Source organism: Anopheles coluzzii, chromosome 3 (genome assembly GCF_943734685.1).
Source record: "Anopheles coluzzii chromosome 3, AcolN3, whole genome shotgun sequence".
In the NCBI taxonomy this organism is placed as follows: domain Eukaryota; kingdom Metazoa; phylum Arthropoda; class Insecta; order Diptera; family Culicidae; genus Anopheles; species Anopheles coluzzii.
Genome location: NC_064671.1, coordinates 51,100,397 through 51,120,016, shown reverse-complemented (window position 1 = coordinate 51,120,016; position 19,620 = coordinate 51,100,397). Strand labels below are relative to the sequence as shown.

General features: G+C 39.6%; 1 protein-coding gene across 3 annotated transcripts in view; it reads left to right on the top strand.

The window, feature by feature from the left end:
- The window catches only part of LOC120955571 (muscle calcium channel subunit alpha-1-like), a 109,621-nt gene that overhangs the window by 49,210 nt on the left and 40,791 nt on the right, over window positions 1-19,620 (top strand). For 2 of the 3 annotated variants that reach the window (XM_049610047.1, XM_049610050.1), the window contains 9 exons: window positions 6,961-7,171; window positions 7,600-7,620; window positions 7,691-7,790; window positions 7,873-8,170; window positions 8,326-8,429; window positions 14,742-14,886; window positions 15,174-15,470; window positions 15,558-15,645; window positions 15,765-15,872. In XM_049610047.1, coding sequence (XP_049466004.1) covers window positions 6,961-7,171; window positions 7,600-7,620; window positions 7,691-7,790; window positions 7,873-8,170; window positions 8,326-8,429; window positions 14,742-14,886; window positions 15,174-15,470; window positions 15,558-15,645; window positions 15,765-15,872 — 1,372 coding nt within the window. Of the gene's footprint in view, window positions 1-6,960; window positions 7,172-7,599; window positions 7,621-7,690; window positions 7,791-7,872; window positions 8,171-8,325; window positions 8,430-14,312; window positions 14,419-14,741; window positions 14,887-15,173; window positions 15,471-15,557; window positions 15,646-15,764; window positions 15,873-19,620 lie in introns of all 3 variants that reach the window. The other variant, XM_049610049.1, reaches the window with a different exon arrangement.

The following is a 19,620-nucleotide window of genomic DNA, read 5'->3' as shown; positions in this document are numbered from 1 at the left end:
GTCAAGCAGCTCGTCGAGCTTCCCGTCCCTGGCTCCGTCTCATACCCTTCGCAACAGCGCGCTGTCGAAGGTTTGGATGTGTTGGTGCGTCAGACCTCGTCGAACATTGCGAGGTTTGCGAATGATTTCATCTGCTCGAAATCTTATGGTATTTTAAATAATCTTTGATTTTTATTCATGGATTTTTTTGCGGTAGTATTTGTCGAAAACATCACTATGTAAATTTTTGTGGATTTTTTAAAATAAAATAACAAAATTCAGGAGTTTAGTATGCTACAATTTGCACTGTTATACCTGCTCTTAGGGTGCTATAATTATAACTGCAAAAGCTAGGGGTGAAAAAACTACCATGGCTCGCAAGCTTTTTAATGCGAGGGCGCTGGGGCTGTGAACTTGTATGCCGTGCGAGCCCTCGCGCAACCTCGCAAATCACTGTGAATTGCATGGCGGGACGGCAAATCGCTGTCAGCCGTCGACCGTGCTTTTTCCCTCCATAGCGCCATCTCTTTCTCGCGTGTGGTCAATGCTCGCGAGCTGTTCTGGTGCCTAAAAATGCCGTTAACAAACATTGCGGCGATGAAGTTGCATTTTCACAAATCAAACCAAAAAATCGCAATGAGTTCAAATACTGCAATATAAAAATGACTAAGGAATCGCTAGTTTACGCTGAAGGGATTGCTGTGCAACGCGCAGAACCCTAATTCGCATTAACACGTTCATCCCGACAATGATTTTCTTAAACTTTCCTTTCCGCCAGCATCTAGAACGCAAGCTGATTGTGAAACCGGCATCCTAGAAAGTTCACTGGTAGTCCCTGAGGCCTGCCATCGAACTGAACGTGTTAATGCTTAACCATAACTTTGTTTCACTAAGCTTTTGCTTTCGTATGGTGTAGATTACACAGATCTGCTGATCCGTCTGCGCGTGGGTGTGAGCGTGCGTGTGTGTGTGCAACACTTTCACCAAAAGTGTTTTCTTCCGGAATGTTATGATCCATCGGTCAAAGAAAGGAAGGTGTTCATGAAAGGCGGAAAGACGAATTGAGGCCCCTGTCAATGGTAACTGATGACCGGGAGGAGGGAGTAGGGGAAAGCGGGGCAAAATGGGCATGTTAAGCAGTTTACTGAATATTCCATTGAATATGCCACAAAACACAATTATTCATGCATTATTGTATGCCTCCACTATTTATCTATGGATTAAAATTGCCACATAGAATGAAAACAACTTAAAATCATGAAAACAGTGTAAAATAAAAGTTGATGTTTTACGAGAAGCTATTTTGACACGCGGGGTAAAATGGGCATAGCCCTGGGGCAAAATGGGCATATGTAAACAAACTGTGAAACGTCAAAACACTGGGGTAAAATGGGCCACAACAACTGCGCTTAGGTAATGGTCTATGCTTTTGCGCACCGTTTCGTGAATTGTATTTTCGTTCTATCTTTTGTTTTGCTGGTCAGGAAAGCCCTTAAAATTCTTCCAAAAATATGTTATCAAAATTAAAACAGTTTTTACACGTTTAAATCTACAAAATCGATTCTTTTGAAGCTGTGTCTGTTATCATTATTGAGGCGACAAATACAACACCATAGCCTCACCAAACGCCATTTGTCAAAAGTATCTGCCCATTTTGCCCCAAGCGTAACTGCCCATTTTGCCCCACGTGAAGCATTTTTGTATTTTATGTTATATTAGTAAAAATACGCATTCGATCGCCTTGCTTTCTTCAGACAAATTGTATAGAAATATCATATCTTTAATAATATATAATGTAAAACTTCAACGCATCCCTGTGACACTGGGTTAAGCTTATTTTCGAAGTGACAAAAATTACATCAATATGCTACTAAACCTTATTTTGCACTTTTCTTGGTTATTTGTTGTGTTAGGGTTATGAAACTTACATGGTGTTCATAAAACACTCTAATGAATACATTTTGAGCATTGGAAAGTAGCTTTGTAGTCAAATAATGCTTAAATAGAGGGTGCCCATTTTGCCCCACATGCCCATTTTGCCCCGCTTTCCCCTACTGACACACAGCTGTAGGAAGATTGAACGGTATACTTAAATTGCCGGCGGATGGGGGGAGAGGGGGGGTGGCCATGGGACCCCTACGATCATCGGTCACAGGCCCTAAAATTGTTGTCGCCATGGGGGGAGGGGAGATGCAAATGGTTCTCCAGCCACGGAGCCCTAACGACCATCTTTCCGGGGGCGCTTGTTGCTAATACTCTGTCCACTTGTACACATACGGCATACTACAGCCTAGAGAGCATCGGCGACCGCCTAGTCCGCCTACCGTTAGGTCCGCCGCTGGTTCATGACGGTGTTTTTATTATCGTGGATCCTTCCCCCTGCCTGCAGCGTATGCATCGAGCAGGAGACATTTTGGCAGTATGCAAGTTGCACACTGGATAGGAGCGGGCCCGCGGCACCGCCATCATTCCGCACATCTTAACAGCATACCCGTCGTGGGTTCTAACCGCGTATGAACCGTCCGCCGTAGCAAGAGGTGACTATCCGGCTACGTGGTACTCAAGTCCTGAAAAGGCCGGCATGATCGCGTAAGCCATTACGCCAATAATAAGAATAATAATAATAAGAAGAACTTAGCATAGCAGTCCACACTCGGGGAAGGTTTTTGTTTTGACTTTGGTGTTGCCGGGTCTTCTGCTGTGGCGCGACAAATGCACAGAATGCACTCGACCAAAACATGAACCTACCGTTCCGAACCCATTTCAAGGCATTGCCGGTCAATCGGCGTCATGATAACTACTCCAAACCAACAAGCCACCAGATTCTGGACGGACAGGTGCAGCACCATACGCGCACCGTAGTAAACAAATCCATAATCCTCTTTTGTATGAATTCAATTCAAAATGTTGTTTCCACTTGCGTCCGCTAGCTGAATTAGAAATAAATGTGCAACATATCACACGCACGTTTGCTTAGATCGTGTGTCTTTTTAATACCCCCAACAGCAGAGCCGATCGCAAAGATGCCAATGGTTGTGTTTATGTTTATGTTTATTTGTCTATCGATGGACAATAATGCCCTCTCGAACCATTTTAGCAATGTTTTACAATTAGTTCTTTACAATGGATTACAATAACATAGAACATAAAAATGGGCACTATGGAACCAAATTTAACACAGAAACACGATCATTGAACTCAGTTGGCGAAATTCGCGGCTCAAAAGCGTCGCTGACTGCGTTGAAAGCACGGCACATGAGTAGGAACGGGTCAGAGGAGCCAAATTGCGTTCTACGGTCGTCGAGGGCCAACATTGCCCGAGTCCGGAGCGGCCTGGCCGGAACGTACAGGTTGATGGCAGCCAGTAGTGACGGAGAGTCAATACGGCCGTCGAGAAGTCCCGTGATGAACGACAACCTGGCTTTTCGTATACGCACACTTAGGGTGGGTAGCCCGAGTAGTAAACACCTAGTCCGGTAATCGAGCCTTTGGTTCCATGAGCGAAGTGCAAATCGTGAAATTTTGCGCTGGATTGATTCCGATTGATCGAGCTAACGGACGCGCTGCAGTTGGCCACCATACGATATTTGCATATTCCATCAACGACCGGATAAGTGAGCAATAGAGCGCCTTGGTGCAAGGTATATCATTAAGCTCGCGAGTCATATTTATAACTAGTCCTAGCATTCTATTGCTGGTGGCTACTACGTGATCCAGCTGATCCTTAAATGATAGTTCTGTATCGAGCAAAACACCTAGATCCTTAATACATTGTTTTCGCGCCAAGGACTGTCCATCAAGCGCATATTCATACAATGATGGGCAGCGAGAACGACTGAAAGTGATGGCTTCACATTTATGTGTGCATAGGGATAAAGCATTACGGTTGCACCAACACTGGAACTCATGCAAGGAAGTTTGCAGTCGGGCGTGGTCTTCTGGTTCACGAATAACACGAAAAATTTTCGCGTCATCTGCGTACTGTAGATGATTATCAGCCGGAAGGATCAATGTCGCGTCGTTGATGAAAAGAAGGAACAGCAAAGGACCCAGGTTGCTGCCCTGCGGGACTCCAGAAGATGCATGCACTGGACTTGACATGTACGGGCCTAACTTCACAGAATATTGACGATCTGTAAGGTACGATCTAAGCCACATTATCATAGGGTTTGGGAGACCAAGTAAGTCGAGTTTCGCTAGCAAGATGGAGTGCGATACACTGTCGAATGCTGCCTTGATATCCGTATAAATAGCTTTAGTTGTAAACCGTTACCGATAGATTTATGGCATTTGCTAACAAATTCTAGTAGATTAGTCGTTGTAGATCGCCTGGGTACAAAACCATGTTGATTCACACTAATATAGTTGCAGGTCGAGGCCAACAATGGCTCGTAGATTAGCATTTCGAACACCTTTGCACACACGCTGAGTGAGGTTATGCCACGATAGTTTACAGCATCATTCTTACAGCCCTTTTTGTAGATGGGTGTCATCCAGGAAGATTTCCAAGTGGCAGGAAAGGTTCCACATCTCAGGGACTCCTTAAACATCTTCATCAGCGAGGGAGCAAGCGCAGAAGCACACCACTTTAGGATAACGGCCGGTATACCATCTGGGCCAGGGGTATTTGAGGATTTGACACGTTTGATGGCAGAGGTGATCGTATCGACAGTGATGACTGGTAGCATAGGGAGCAGTGCACCAACAGGTGTGTTAGAGAGAGCATCGGCCACATCTTCTGGACCAGTAGTTTGAGAAGCAAAGTTGTCCTTGAAGCGCAAGGCAAACAATTTACACATTTCTGGCAGGGAACAGGCACTGTCACCGTCATAACGTATAAAGCTTAGCCCAGCAGATTTTCGTTTTTTGTCCATATAACTCCAAAAGCGCCTAGGGTACTTGCAGAGGGAACGTGCAGTTTGTTTCAAATAACTTCGGTGACAGGATCTATTATATCGGCGATAGAGAGAATGAACTCTGTTGCAATAAAGACGTGACGTGCTGTTTCGTTCTGCTCGTTGATCAGAATAGGCTTTTCTTTTTTCTTTTTTTAATGCATTTAGTGTGCGATCAGCCCATGGTGGTCCACGACGAGGAATTTTAACAGGAGTGCATTCACATATACCAGATCTCATGAACTCACAAAAAGCTTCTGTGGCATCGTCAATGGTTGAATAGTCCGAACAGTTAAAAGAATTGTCAAAAGATAAAATCAATCGTTCCAATTTTGGAAGGTCAACACGAGCATAATTCAGCCTTTTATCAGCATCAATGGCTGTAGCGATCGTAACTGGGGGTAACTGTTGTCTCTCAGGTAGCGAGATCGAATATGCATGGACTTTGTAGCCGCAGCAGATGAAAATGTACGCATCAGAATAAAATAGTTTTGGGGTTTCCAAACACACACACACACACACACACACACACACACACACACACACACACACACACACACACACACACACACACACACACACACACACACACACACACACACACACACACACACACACACACACACACACACACACACACACACACACACACACACACACACACACACACACACACATGCATGAACGCGCGCACACACACACACACACACATGCATGAACGCGCGCACGCCAGCACGCACGCACTCATGCACGCACACACACGCACGCACGACAGACAATCTACATTCTTCTGATTTTAAGCAACAAAAATAGAACGGGAAGTAGAAGGCTACTTCATTTCTACTTTCCTTACTACTTTAGAGCGTGTTGACTCGCTTGGGTAGTTTCTTGAAATTGCGGTCTTGGCCTGCCTCAGGAGTGTCCGAATCCACTCACGCTCTCGCGCCTTCGTCTGCCAGTCCATTATCCCGGCCTTAATGGCGGACGCTTCCGCACCATCTTGCCACCTCAACTTGGGCCTACCACGCCTCCTCTGTCCTTGTGGACGGCCTAAAAAGACTTTACGGGCTGGGTCGTCCGTTTCCATGCGTACAACATGTCCAGCCCACCGGAGCCTGGCGAGCTTGATACGCTGTACGACTGTGAGGTCGCCGTACATCTCGTATAGCTCTTCATTATATCGGCTCCTCCATTGTCCTTCTACCCATACGGGGCTTTAGGGAAATTATACGGTTCCCTAACACTAGCACAGGGGCTTCGGATGAGCTTTAGAAAGGCGTCTTACTCGGTTGAGGTTCAGGATACAAGAGAGTGTTTATTCGCTATTGTCACATCGAGGCGCATAAGGACAAGTATCTTATGCGCCTTGTTTACGCCCACGAGTTGGGCGATTATATTATAATGCTGCTATCGAGCAGTTTCCTAATGCTGCTATCGAGCAGTTCCCTAATCTTGCTGTCGAGCAGTTTCTTAACATAGTTCCCTACAGGGCCAAATATCCTTCTGAGCATCTTCTTCTCGAACGCGGCTAAGAGGATTTCGTCAGATTGGGACAGTTTCCATGTCTCAGAGGCGTATGTGAGTACTGGTACTATATAGGTACTATATAGTCCCAGCTTCGTCCGTCGCGACAGGTTCTTTGAGGTGATCTGATTTTTCAGGCTGTAGAATGATCGGTTGGCAGCCAGCATCCTTGCGCGCAACTCAGCTTCCATGCTGTTGTCGTTGCTGACCTTTGACCCCAGATAGGTGAATTGTGGGACGACTTTTTTTTCCCTCTACTGCTCGATTTTTTTCCCCTGTGATCGTTTATTTTAACAGGAATGAACAACAAAATAACTCGGTTAAACCAGAATTAACTTTAAACGACTGTTAAATTGTGTTTATTTACTCGCGATACTAGCTAGTATTATGTATTTTTCTAAAGAAAGTAGGGCACACTTTATTTTGACTGGTTGACGTTTATGTAATTACTTCATCATCTATACATAACCCCAAGCTGATGGCATAACTACCATTTTTTGCTTGTTAATTACTTTCTGACTGAATAACTTGAATAACTGAATTATTTTCCCTCTTTTTCCAGATACTGGCAGTCATTATCGAATCTTGTAGCATCGTTGCTTAACTCAATTCAATCAATTGCGTCCCTGTTACTGCTTCTTTTTCTTTTCATCGTAATATTCGCTCTACTGGGAATGCAAGTGTTTGGCGGACGTTTTATCTTCAATTCAATGGATAATAAACCGCGTTCAAATTTCGATAGCTTTGTGCAAAGCCTTTTGACCGTGTTTCAGGTACTGCATTGTCCACAATTTTGTACACATTCTAATAAATATTAATAAACATTTATATACATTCTAAACTATATATTGATATTAAATGATTGATTGTTTCATCAGTAAGAATGATTGAATTTCACATAAACGAAAATTGATGATTGATGTATATTTCATGATTTTTGTTGATGATATCAAAAAAGAGAAAATTAGACGCTTTTTACATTACTGTTCCTAAAATTTTAATTATTGCGGGTTTGAAGGTTTTTTTTTCATGCAATTCTAATGAAACTCAAAAAGCAGTCCTTAAATGTACTTATATACTTATTTGAATGCTGATGAAACATTCAGTTTATTTTTCAATATATTTATTGCTTTCTGTAGTTTTGATAATGCTCGACATTTTGAAAGACTAACTTAGAGTTTATCTATTTTTTGTAATCTAGATCCTTACAGGAGAGGATTGGGTAAGTTAAAGAATTAACTTTAAGCGTCATGATAATGTATTTAAACGAATCTCTAATATCTTTTTTGAAGAATGCGGTTATGTATGATGGTATCCAAGCTTATGGAGGTGTGGCATCTTTTGGAATTTTAGCAAGCATCTACTTCATCATTCTATTCATTTGCGGAAATTGTATCCTTTTATTAAGTTGTCTTCAGTTTAATGCCATTCAAATAAACATTAGCGTAATATTCTTTCACGTGTTTCACAACAGATATATTGTTGAATGTTTTCCTTGCCATTGCTGTAGACAATCTTGCCGATGCTGAATCATTAACTGCTGTTGAGAAAGAGGATGGTCCTGATACAGAACTCGATAATTTGACTGAAAAGTCGGAAAATGGTTTGGGTGGTAGAGACAATGAGGATGAGGAGGATCTCAATGGCGCTGATGAGATTGAAGGGCTAGACGACGATGATGAAAATTTTTATAAGAATGATGAACCAAGGAGAGTCTACGATGTTCGATCAAATGCAATGGAAGACTCTACCGTGGATAAGACTAGTAAAAAGTTCGGGACATTTGGGTTTATTTTTTCTTTCGGTTTGTCACACAAGATCGGATTTTTTTTTTAAATGATCGGATCTTGTACAAGCCCCTTTTCAAAATTATGCAACTATTTGAGTACTAATCGATCGCTGCGTTTAACCGTGTTTTGCTTTTCAGTGCAAATGTCACAAAAATCTCCATCAGTATCAACAACACTAAAATTGCATTACCAACGTTTGAAGAGGCGAAAAAAACGCGCATCAGTAGAGTAGTGATACAAGGTATTGAAAAGCATGAACATCATCTTATTTCACTTTTTCTTGCCATAGCTTATGGCCATTATTCATACATAACACATTATTAAGCTTATTTGAAAGTAACAAACTTGACAAACATTCATTGGGATTAGTAACATAATCTACGGTACAGTTTTCGACTGGAATAGCTTTACAAAATGCCCGTCATGGGTTCAAACCCTAAATTGACCGTGCCCTCATACGTAAGACTGATTATCAAGGACTTGGTACACGACCCAAAAACTCGAGACTAAAATTAAAAAATCTGAAATATTTACATAAAAAAGATTTTGATTCGTGAAGCCGCGTTTTGGGCACTACCAAGTGCACAAAATCGCCGACATTTGAAGCAAACGAAAACTTCACAAGTTAATAAATTTCACCAAATGAAAAAAGATCCTCTTTTCATGAGTGAAGAGTGGTTAGCCGGGTTATTCGCGTAACAACAGGACGACAGGTTGTGATAATGCCCTCCTCTTTCCTTTTAACATTTAGAATGCGGTATCTTGAGATTGCGGGCTCCTGTTAAAAAGATTTGGGATAAACTTTCAGCTCCAGAAGCCGAAATATTTTTAACGTAAAGTTTTCGGCTAGCATACACTTGGGACCAAAAACTATTAAAACCTTTTATTCTCGTACCGAGGCCGTCATCTTACGGTTACATCAATAAAAGACTTATTAGTCGATAGAAAGCACTCCCACAAAACAAATTCAAGCAGTCTGCTAGCTCGCATGAGACCTCGCAATCGCAACCAGTGGGGCCCTTCACGATTCTAGTCAGCTTTTTGTATGGAGGCTGACATTTGGAGGCTGAAATCATGTAACCACTCCATACAAAACCACACATAAAACTAGCCTTCAATTTTCAGTCTAGATTATACTAGCCTCAAAGCAAGAATTAGATTCACGTACCTGTTCGAAAAAATGGCAACCCGAAGGGCAAAGCGACGAAAGAACTCATTGGCTTTCGCGCAGTTTTTCGTGCCTTCCCGCTGGGGAAAACGACGGAAGAGTTCATTGCCTTTCGTGCATTTTCTCGTGCCTTCATTTTCCATTTACGGCAAATTTGTCAAGCAGCTTGTCGAGCTACCCGTCCCTTGCTCCGCCTCATACCCCTCGCATGAGCGCGATGTGGAAGGTTTGGATGTGTTAGTGCGCAAGACGGCCAATCGCTGTCAGCAGTCGTCCGTGCTTTTCCCTCCATAGCGCTATCACTTTCTCGCGTGTGGTCAATGCTCGCGTGTTGTGGTGCTTTAAAAACCGTTAACAAACATTACGAGGATGAAGTTGAATTTTCACAAATCAAACCAAAAAATCGCAATGATTTCTTTTGAACCAGCCTTACATCAGCTGCGCAAAATCGAGCAGTTTCCTGCGCAGGAAATAGTTCAAATAGTTCAAATAGAGCGACAACGTCGCGTGCGACGTCGCGCAATTAAAAGAAGTTCAATTTTGCAAACAGAGCGACTTGTCTCGCGTCACATTTCTGCTTCGTCCGAAACAATCGAATTATCCAGTTCGTTTATGAGCCTGACTCATTCAAAACTAAAAAAAAAAAATAAATAAATATTTTGTCGTACTCGCTAGTGTAATTTCGATTTTCAATAGCGCATCTTACGACGACCAGCGCTAGCTAAATGTCGATATAATTTATGTGAAAATTATTCATACTTGGTGTCTCATCAAGTTTCGACCAGGCTACTTGTATGCCGTTTGAAATATTCATAAACGTCCAGAAATTGCAACAAAGTAGGCCGTTAATTGTTGTTGTTGGACAAATCGACACTCATATAAAGCGCTAGGCAATATTTCTCCGCATCTTCCAATATCTATCCATCCTTGGGTTAAATTATAGCCTCCTCGACCCAAAACGTTTTTTGACAGATAAATTATACCAGCATCTAGCTTCAACCCGCCGCCGCTAGATGAAGAAAAATTACACTGCGGAGTACGATCAATGTAGCCTGGCCTTAAAACTGAGATGTTGTTTTTGAAAAAAGAGCTAGCTGAAAATTTTTCGCGGTACAAAAGTTGGTCGTCTACAATCAGTGTTATTTGAGACCTCTTCAAATAGAAAACCCCCTCTTATTTGAACATTTCTCGCAGTCCCTTGATTTACAGTACATTTTTTTCCTCTAATTTGGAAAAACCCTCTGCAATCTATACCCCTCTTATTTGTGTATGGTGTTGCCATGGTTATTGAATGATGTATGCTCCAATCCGCAACGGTGTTCGCAGTTTCCTATAGCAACAGTCAAGCCTGCATACTAAATATTCTGTCATTTTCTAGTTTGTACGGACTCTTCATTCACTTTCAACCTCTGTAATTTGAAAACCCCTCTTATTCGACAGTCCCATCGCCTCTTAAATAAGAGAGAATTGACTGTATTTCGAATTTATCCTTTTACTGGCCTCATTTTTGACTTTTGACATTGCTAGAACGTCATATAACGTGTGATCCAAGTTTTCCAATATGTGTTCAAAGAAACTGTCAAAGAAGTCTCAAAGTCAGAAGATACGCGTTTTGCTTTAGGCGATCGCTACTGTGGGTCTGAATATATAAAAATACTATGGAAATATTTTTACCAAAAAGATACTACTGCAACAAATAACCTTCTTTAAGGGGTGGATGCCGGCCTATACAGGCTTTCGAGACTTATTAAGAACCACGAAGCCGGACAGTCAACTTTTTTATGTCGGTCCATACGAGGCTTGAACCCATGACGTGAATGTTGTTAAGCCGTTCGGGTAAACGATAATACTGCGCGACCTCGAATGCAACAATAACAAACAGATATGAAAACCACTTGACTGGTTATTTCCTTCACTGAGACAGAATCATGTAAGATTTTTGGTACCGGAATGAAAGAGCGCAGTATCATAGCCCGAAATTGGTAAGGATCTGTTCTAGGATCAAAATGCAATCTTAATCATTTCAAGGACCATTGTGGACTTACGATCAGCTCTAGTGCCGGTAGACACATGTTGCTGGATCTATATGAAGTAAGCATCAGTTCCAGGACCGATATGGGATCAGTGTAAATTCTGGTATGAGTTCTTCATTAATTTCAGGACCGGTATGGCTTTGGGACTAGTTCCAAGACCGGTATAAGGACAAATTCCAGGCGCAGCGTAGGTTTATGACTAATTGTAACACCTGTATGGGATTGAAGTCAGTTCCAACATCATTATAACATCTATGAAATTCCAGGATGGACATGCATTCGGAATCAATCCCAGAATCGGTTTCTTTCAATGTATTCTGAATCAGTTCTTTTAATGTGTCCCTTAAAGTTGAATTTCATCAGGATTTGGCGTTGTCTTTTCCAAAATCATTTGCACGCATCCTAAAGTTATTAAATATGTTGAAAGTATCTTACATAACCCTGTAACCGTGCTGTAGATTAACTAGTTTTACAAAAAGTTTCTCATTTTCAATCGTCTCACTATGGAGCGTTACTTTTTCTATCTTTAATGAGAGGATGTTGGTTATTGAGATATTGTTAGATGCGCATAACTTGAGTTATTCTTGTATCTTTGGTCTTGTAGGTATTCTTGCACTCTCAAACCACGTCATAGCGATTCGTCCACGTAATCGTTGGACGAAAAACGACAACCATGTTTTTGTCAAACGAGAATCGTCAACAAATGTGTGAAAGAAAGCAGTGATTATCAAACTGATAAAGAACATATAAATAGTGAACTAGTGTTTTAGTGACTTCATGTGGCCGTAGCAAGGATTAATTATCCGGCAAACTACTAATTAAGTCTCGGAAGTCTGTAAATACACTTTTTTTTATAGCAATTCAGTTTTTTTTTACTGAATGTTGTCCTGCTGATAGTTCAGTAACTATTTTAAATAATGTATGTTTACTGAACTGTTCAGTAATCTCAAATGTTGACCAACATGACAACTCGTTTACTGAAATTACTGTAAAGCTATTATGTAATTGCTGATTGTTCAATAATTGACAGCGATTAAAAAGGGGCGAAAAAAACAGTCCGTTCAGCTAATGTTCATACATGATTCATAAAGTTTTATACAGGTTTAAACTGTATTTTGTCCATAAAAGTTTTATGATTCGATAAGCACTCGCTGCTTACTGCTGATTTTCAATAAAATTTGCATTACTGAAATGCTTTGACTAAAAATCTTGACTTGACTTGAAATGGTCGGATTAAAAATCAGTAAAAACATAAAATTGATGTTAAAATTTAGCAAAACTATCTGCTACTAAAACACTTTCAGGAAAAAAAACATTACTGAGTTAAACTTATACAACTTGCTGTATAGGCTAGCATATTCACATTCATTGTCATATCCTCATTTATAGCCATATAGGTATATTAACACCTAATGGAAGGAGGAACATGTTTATTGACGCGATATTGTGAAATTTGTGAATTGAGATAGAAGGAAGTTTCAATATACGAATGAAAAGCGGAAGCAGGTTGTTCAACATATTCTGTCATGGTTTTAAACCCTAATGGATTGCATGGAAATTGAGAATCTGACCGAAACTGAGAAAAAAGATAATCATACTAGGGCATTGTGAGAAATAGAATCAGGAAATCAGGAAACTGCAATGTTCGTTTCGGTTTTTTAGCCAGTTCATCCATATTCCAGTATCATACCCTTAATTCTAGTCAATAATACCAGGCAATATATATATATATATATATATATATATATATATATATATATATATATATATATATATATATATATATATATATATATATATATATATATATATATATATACTTTTTATTGCACTTTTGAGTAAGTATATTTGTAACAGATATACTTCATCCGAGCCCTGCATCCGAGCAATTTTAAACAGTTAGTGCAAAAAAGAGGCTTGACTTCATTATTCGGCGCAGGGATCGCTAACTATTCTGCCATATTTTAACACTGATCAGACATGGGAACAGTACATTGAGCGAATAATCCAACCAAATACAGTAGAACGTTGATTATCCGGGGCGGATTAACCAGCGGGTGCCAACCGTGCGCATAAATGTGATAGCTGTTCAAACGTGCAGCGAACATTTGCTGCGATAGCCAAGTGGGCAATCAGTTTTTTGAGCAGCTCTGTAGTGTCTAGTGGTATTTTAGAAATTCAGTTTTGTTCATCAACAGTTGTTAAACCTTAAGTTTATTGATTAAAATAATGTTCGTCTTATTCTTCTTCTCTGGCACAACAACCGCTGTCGGTCAAGGCCTGCATGTACGCACTAGTGAAGTGAGTTTGGCTTTCAGTGTCTTTTGTTAGCGGCCTGCCTCATAGCAGGATAGTCAGTCCTACGTATGGAGGCACGGTCTGTTCGGGGCTTGAACCCATGACGGGCATGTTGCTACGTCGAACGAGTTGACAACTGTACCACAAGACCGGCCCAAAAAAACGGTATTCTACTAACGAATAATCGATTGATTCAATGTGAATTAATCATAAAACTAATGAATATTATAATTTTTATACGAATTTGACATTTCTTGGACCATTATCCGTGATAATCGATTAACTGGTAACCTTCCGGTCCCGAGCTGCCCGGATAATCGGCGTTCTAATGTAGTTGGTTTCCTCTTGAAAATATATTCCCTAAATGTTGATTAAACGTTAAACGCGAGTCTATAATGATCCCAAGATCACGGAATGTATCGGTATGTTCTACGGATATGTTATCGTTCTGATAATTGAATCATGAGCAGGATCGAGACTTGTAAAAACACGACATTTTTCAATACATAGCACCATAGCATTATCACGGCACTATGTGCTAAACAGGTTGATGTTAAAGAGTTGAATATTAATGCATTCATTGAATTATGATACGCTTTTTTAACATTTGTAATTGTTTTAACAGTACCACCAAAGCTACTTCCAAGACGCTTATCCCACATAGGCTTGAAAGTAAAAAAACATCGCGAACCTCCCAAAAATGCGCTTTTTATCTTGTCCAACACCAACAGGTGATCATTTGCTATTTTAATATTTTTGTGCTTGTTTCATTCATGTATCTGTTGAGCATCTTATAATACAAACCATTTTTCGTTTTTGTTTTCTTTCATGGATTAAACATTGTATACACTTTAGTAAATAGAAGTGCCTCTTGTTGTGTCACTGATGTTCTTGATAGCATGTCTGACTAATAGCACGAACATAATTTTACTTTTTCTCCTGCCTGACACTTGACCCACAATGCACTAAAATGTTGGTTAATATCAAGGGTGATGTAATGATCTTTTTGTAAACCATTTCCGGCCCGACAATTGTTATTGTTTCATTATTCCAGATCACTGTGAAGCGATAGAAATACCGAATGATCGTTCTTCCGCTCATACAACATATGCCAAACGATTATCGGAGGCCGTGGTATCCAGCAGCCCTATACCGATATCGGACGAAAAGTCACTCTTTCTATTGAAGCCTACCAACAGGTTAAGACTGTTATTTGTATTATTCATTTAGTTTTTTGCTTAAAAAATAATCAATTGATCCTTTATGACGAAACTAATTACATTACACTTTCGATCACACTGAAATATTTAGAAATTGTCATGCATGCGATAACAACTAGGTGTTGCTGCTTTTTCAGTTTTTTTAGTCCAAGTTGTATTTATATAACCAAGCTAAAGACAATCTATTTACAAATTATACAATTCATTTTATTTTTAAAACTCAACGGTGAACAACAATGGTTTGCATCATTCGTTTTATTGAATAGGTTTCGTCAGTTTTGCCACTGGTTGTGTAATCACACAGTATTTGGTAACATAATCCTCCTGTGCATCATGCTTTCTTCCGTTATGTTGGCTGCTGAGGATCCGTTAAATGCAAATTCGGAGCGGAATCAAATATTGAACAAATTTGATTTCTTCTTTACCGCTGTATTTGCTATCGAGCTAATTTTAAAAGTGATAGCTTACGGATTTATTCTTCACAAGGGAGCATTCTGTCGCTCAGCCTTCAATTTATTGGATTTGCTGGTAGTCAGCGTCTCATTAGTGTCCATGTTGTTCAGGCAAGTAATGTTCAATAAATGTTTTGTATGTGGACATGAAATGAAATCTCAATAATAAACCATAAATTCTTTCTCATTTTTATGCAGCTCAGGCACAATATCTGTCGTCAAAATTCTTAGAGTGCTTCGAGTGTTAAGGCCTCTTAGAGCTATTAATCGAGCGAAAGGATTAAAGGTGAGCTATATACATGATGTAGATTTAAATTTTGATTTATTATTCATTAGTAATAGTTTCTTTTTGAATCGTAGTAATCTTTGCTTATTTTTACTTTACATTTCTTCCTGTCGTTGCAGCATGTTGTGCAATGCGTTATTGTTGCTGTTAAAACAATTGGAAACATTGTTTTGGTAACATTTTTGCTACAATTTATGTTTGCCGTGATTGGAGTACAATTATTCAAGGTAATAATGCATACATTTATTACGTTGCTTCAATGCATTGGAAAAATATATTTGATATTTGATTATATTAGTGATACGTGGCATCACATTCATAGCTGATTATCATTTTTTACTTTTTCTCAAACCCCTTTCCACCACCAAAACCCTTCTCAGGGTTTTACAAGTCGTTTTGAAATGTGTGCTGCATATTTTGTTGCTCACGCAACTTACTATGACACACAGTACGTACGTACGTTCTAATTTTCACCTGTTAAAATTTAATTTTAACACCCCTATGGAGGTGCTGAATTACCTATTTTTACCTCAATATTATTCAACACATTTTTGTGATTTGTTTTTTATTTATTGAATTTTACTATTGTATCGGAAGAAACGGAAAATGGAGCTGGACTTAGACTGTACAATGATATGTTGTTTGACCTATAACTTATTGTCTCACTGTTGACCGTTTTATTCACTGATAATTAGCATTTGAAAATTCACCTCAAAATTGTTTACAATTCGTTTATCACTGTTCGTAGCGCGATCTGTAAAATCCAAACCAAACCAAACAAAGGCGATTTTAACGTTGAGCGGTCTGGGCGGCCGCCAATGTGGATGTCGGCTTCGACTCAAAATCTTATAGTCCTTGAAATATAATATCAAAACACTGGCTCATAACCACATAAATTAGCAGGAAAAATTGGCTGACACTAAGCACGCGTTACTTTAAGACAGTTTTTCTTACTCTGAGAAACTGATATTGTCACTCATTCTTCATTTAAAGCTTCAAAAATATTTTTTGATCGCATCCTTTTTAAACCTTTTTCAATTATAAACATTGACAACAACTTCCAACGTAATTATTGATTAACGAAAAACACATTTGCTCATATTTCAAATAGCCGATCTAGGCATCGTCCGACGCGGGGCCATGGAGCTTTCTCAAGCTAGAAGCAAAGTTCTTTCTTCTACTGAAACTTAAAACGTGATTTTTTAACTCGTCTTTTACTGCACTACTTTATTGCTCAAAATCGTACAATGTAGCAAAGTAAATTTTCGCGGCGGATCGTTAAAAAAATTCACGTACGCTTTCCTATACTTTCTGACTTCATCTCATGGCGCTCGCGCGATGGCCGTTTTTCGATTCGCGCGGCGATGTTTTTTCTGCTCCCTCTGATAACGGCAAATCGGCGACGTTACGGTTCGGCTGTCAACGGCATAGTAATAAACACAAATTGTAAACAACAATTTGTCACTTTTCGCCGACCTCGTTGTTTTATACAACACTAACAATGAGACCCCAAAATTTGTCTGATTCATACCGTGAGGTATGAATAAGCTTGAAGAAGCAAGGCGAAACGCTTTATTTTGAGCTTTAAATAGAAAACACACAAAATGTTGTATCGCATATTTTTAAACCTATTTCAATCATAACCATTGAAAACAACTTCCAACGTAATAACCAATAAACGATAGCACATTTGCTCATATTTCAGATAGCTGATTGCTGCATCATCAAAGATCCTCAAAATATTCTTAAACCAATGTTGTGTCGGTTCAACAAACATTGAGAACGTAGGACCTTCAAAAGCACCCATTATTGCTTGAGAAAAAAGCGGTGAGAAACCACACGGCCCCGTGGCCTACAGGGGACTGATACATTTGTAACACGTTCCATACAATGAACGTTTCCTATACCTACCTAAGCAGAAGGAGGATAGCAAGGCAGTGTCATCTTTACCTAGATTTGCCATGAGATAATTTTTGGATGAATTTGAGCCTTGCTTGTTATTGTAAGTTCATTTCAAAAAAACAAAAATGGCTAGAAATAAGATAGCATCTATACGGATTTGATATTTGTTTATTAAATTCAATGGTTAGCCATACGACCTTTTTGGACCGTTTCTCCTGAATAATACATAATATTTTTAATGGGCATTTTATGGCCATCTTGAAGCGGGGTAACAAATGAGGTATATAAATATACATCAACTTAAAAGCCATAACTATACAAGGTTTCGAATCATATAAGGCAGCTGTGTCAAACTCATTTCATCAGAGGGCCGCAAGTACAAATTTTCAGTGATTCGCGGGCCGCAAAGTTTGGAATGGAAAATATACCCCAATATTTATGTAAAATACTTTTTTACATTTTTATTGTTAAACAAATTGACTTTTTGTGTACTCCTCGCTTCTTATCTGGAATCGTTTGTTATGTACAAATTCGCGATGTTATTTTTATATGTGCTATTTTTTACATGAGAAAATTTTTTTAATGTACTTTCAACGTTATTATTAAAATAGGACATTTTACATTACTCGCGTTCTCTTACGGCAGTTCTGCTAGAAAATATCTGTTAAACACACTTTTTCACTGAAGTAGGAGAAGTCTAGCAGCCTGTAGTGAATCTTTTTCAAGCAATCCGAGCTATCCATCACTGGATGAATAACAAAAATATTTGCTTGCAATGTTTTGACACATCAAGAGAAAAATTGTAATAACACGTGTTTAAAAATTATTTTTCGCTAATTTCCAAGTTCCAAGTGTTCTGGTGATATATTCATTTCTTATAACAAGAACCCGTATTTTACGAATAACTTTTTTTTAAATTACGATAATTTTATCTGACGAAGAGTCGTGGTGTGTGTTCCCATACAGATCGGCAAATCTGTTTTTGACACTTGAAGAGAGATGATTCGCGAATTGAGGAATTGAGGACTGTGTGAGCTAATCTATTAATAAGCTTTGTATTGCAAGGCTTCGGCATTTCGATTATTTTTATCCTTAATCTAAATCCTTTAGGCTTAAGCGTAATCATATCATTTTGGTTTTGATTTTTGGGGAGGTTGGAAATTACATTAATTCGTCTTGCAGAATGTTGGGTACAAATAATTCCAACTTGGCTACAATCATTTTTATTAACAATTATGGTGGCATGATTATGAAAAAAAACAGAAGTGGCTCCAATCGAACATCAATGATGTAACATTCTAAGGTCGGAAAAAGTGAAGCCGAATGAATCCTTTACTCGGCAGTCGGGGGCATGGAGATTGTCAAATTCGGTGGGACAACCGATGACTCCAACGGTTCCGAATGGCTTTAAACGGCTCTATAGGCTTCGGACCGTAGCCGATTGAGCCGGTCTCGTAGTACAGTCGTCAACTCGTACGACTTAACAACATGCCCGTCATGGGTTCAATCCCCAAATAGACCGCGCCGCCATACGTAGGACTGACTATCCTGCTATGGGGGGAATCAATTAGTCACTGGAAGCCAAGCCCACAAGTGGCTACAGGCAGGCCTTGACCGACATCGGTTGTTGAGCCAAAGAAAAGAAGAAGATAGGCTTCGGACGGCACCGAACGGAACTGTTGGTTTGATTTTGGCCGGATTCGGAGTAGGAATAGCTAAAATCGGAAATGGTTTTGAGCCGTGGATGCGATTCCGACAATCCATCACTAGTTGTTGCGAAGTTTCCTAGTGTGTGTATCAAGTTATTTTCATTCCTTTTTCGTTTGTAGACAGTTGACGTAAATCTATTTTTCCTTACAGAATGCGCAATCGAATGTGCACACAATTATGCTAATATTCAGAATTTAATCGAAACATAATACGAGTGAGCTTGCATTCGATTCAATGATTCCGCAATCGATTAGGGGAATGTTGCAAGCGTACTGTGGAGCTGTCATCAGACTGTGGGTGCTGGTGTAAAAAGCTACGAATTGATACCGATGATGTTTTTTAAAAACATCGTTTGGAGTTGTT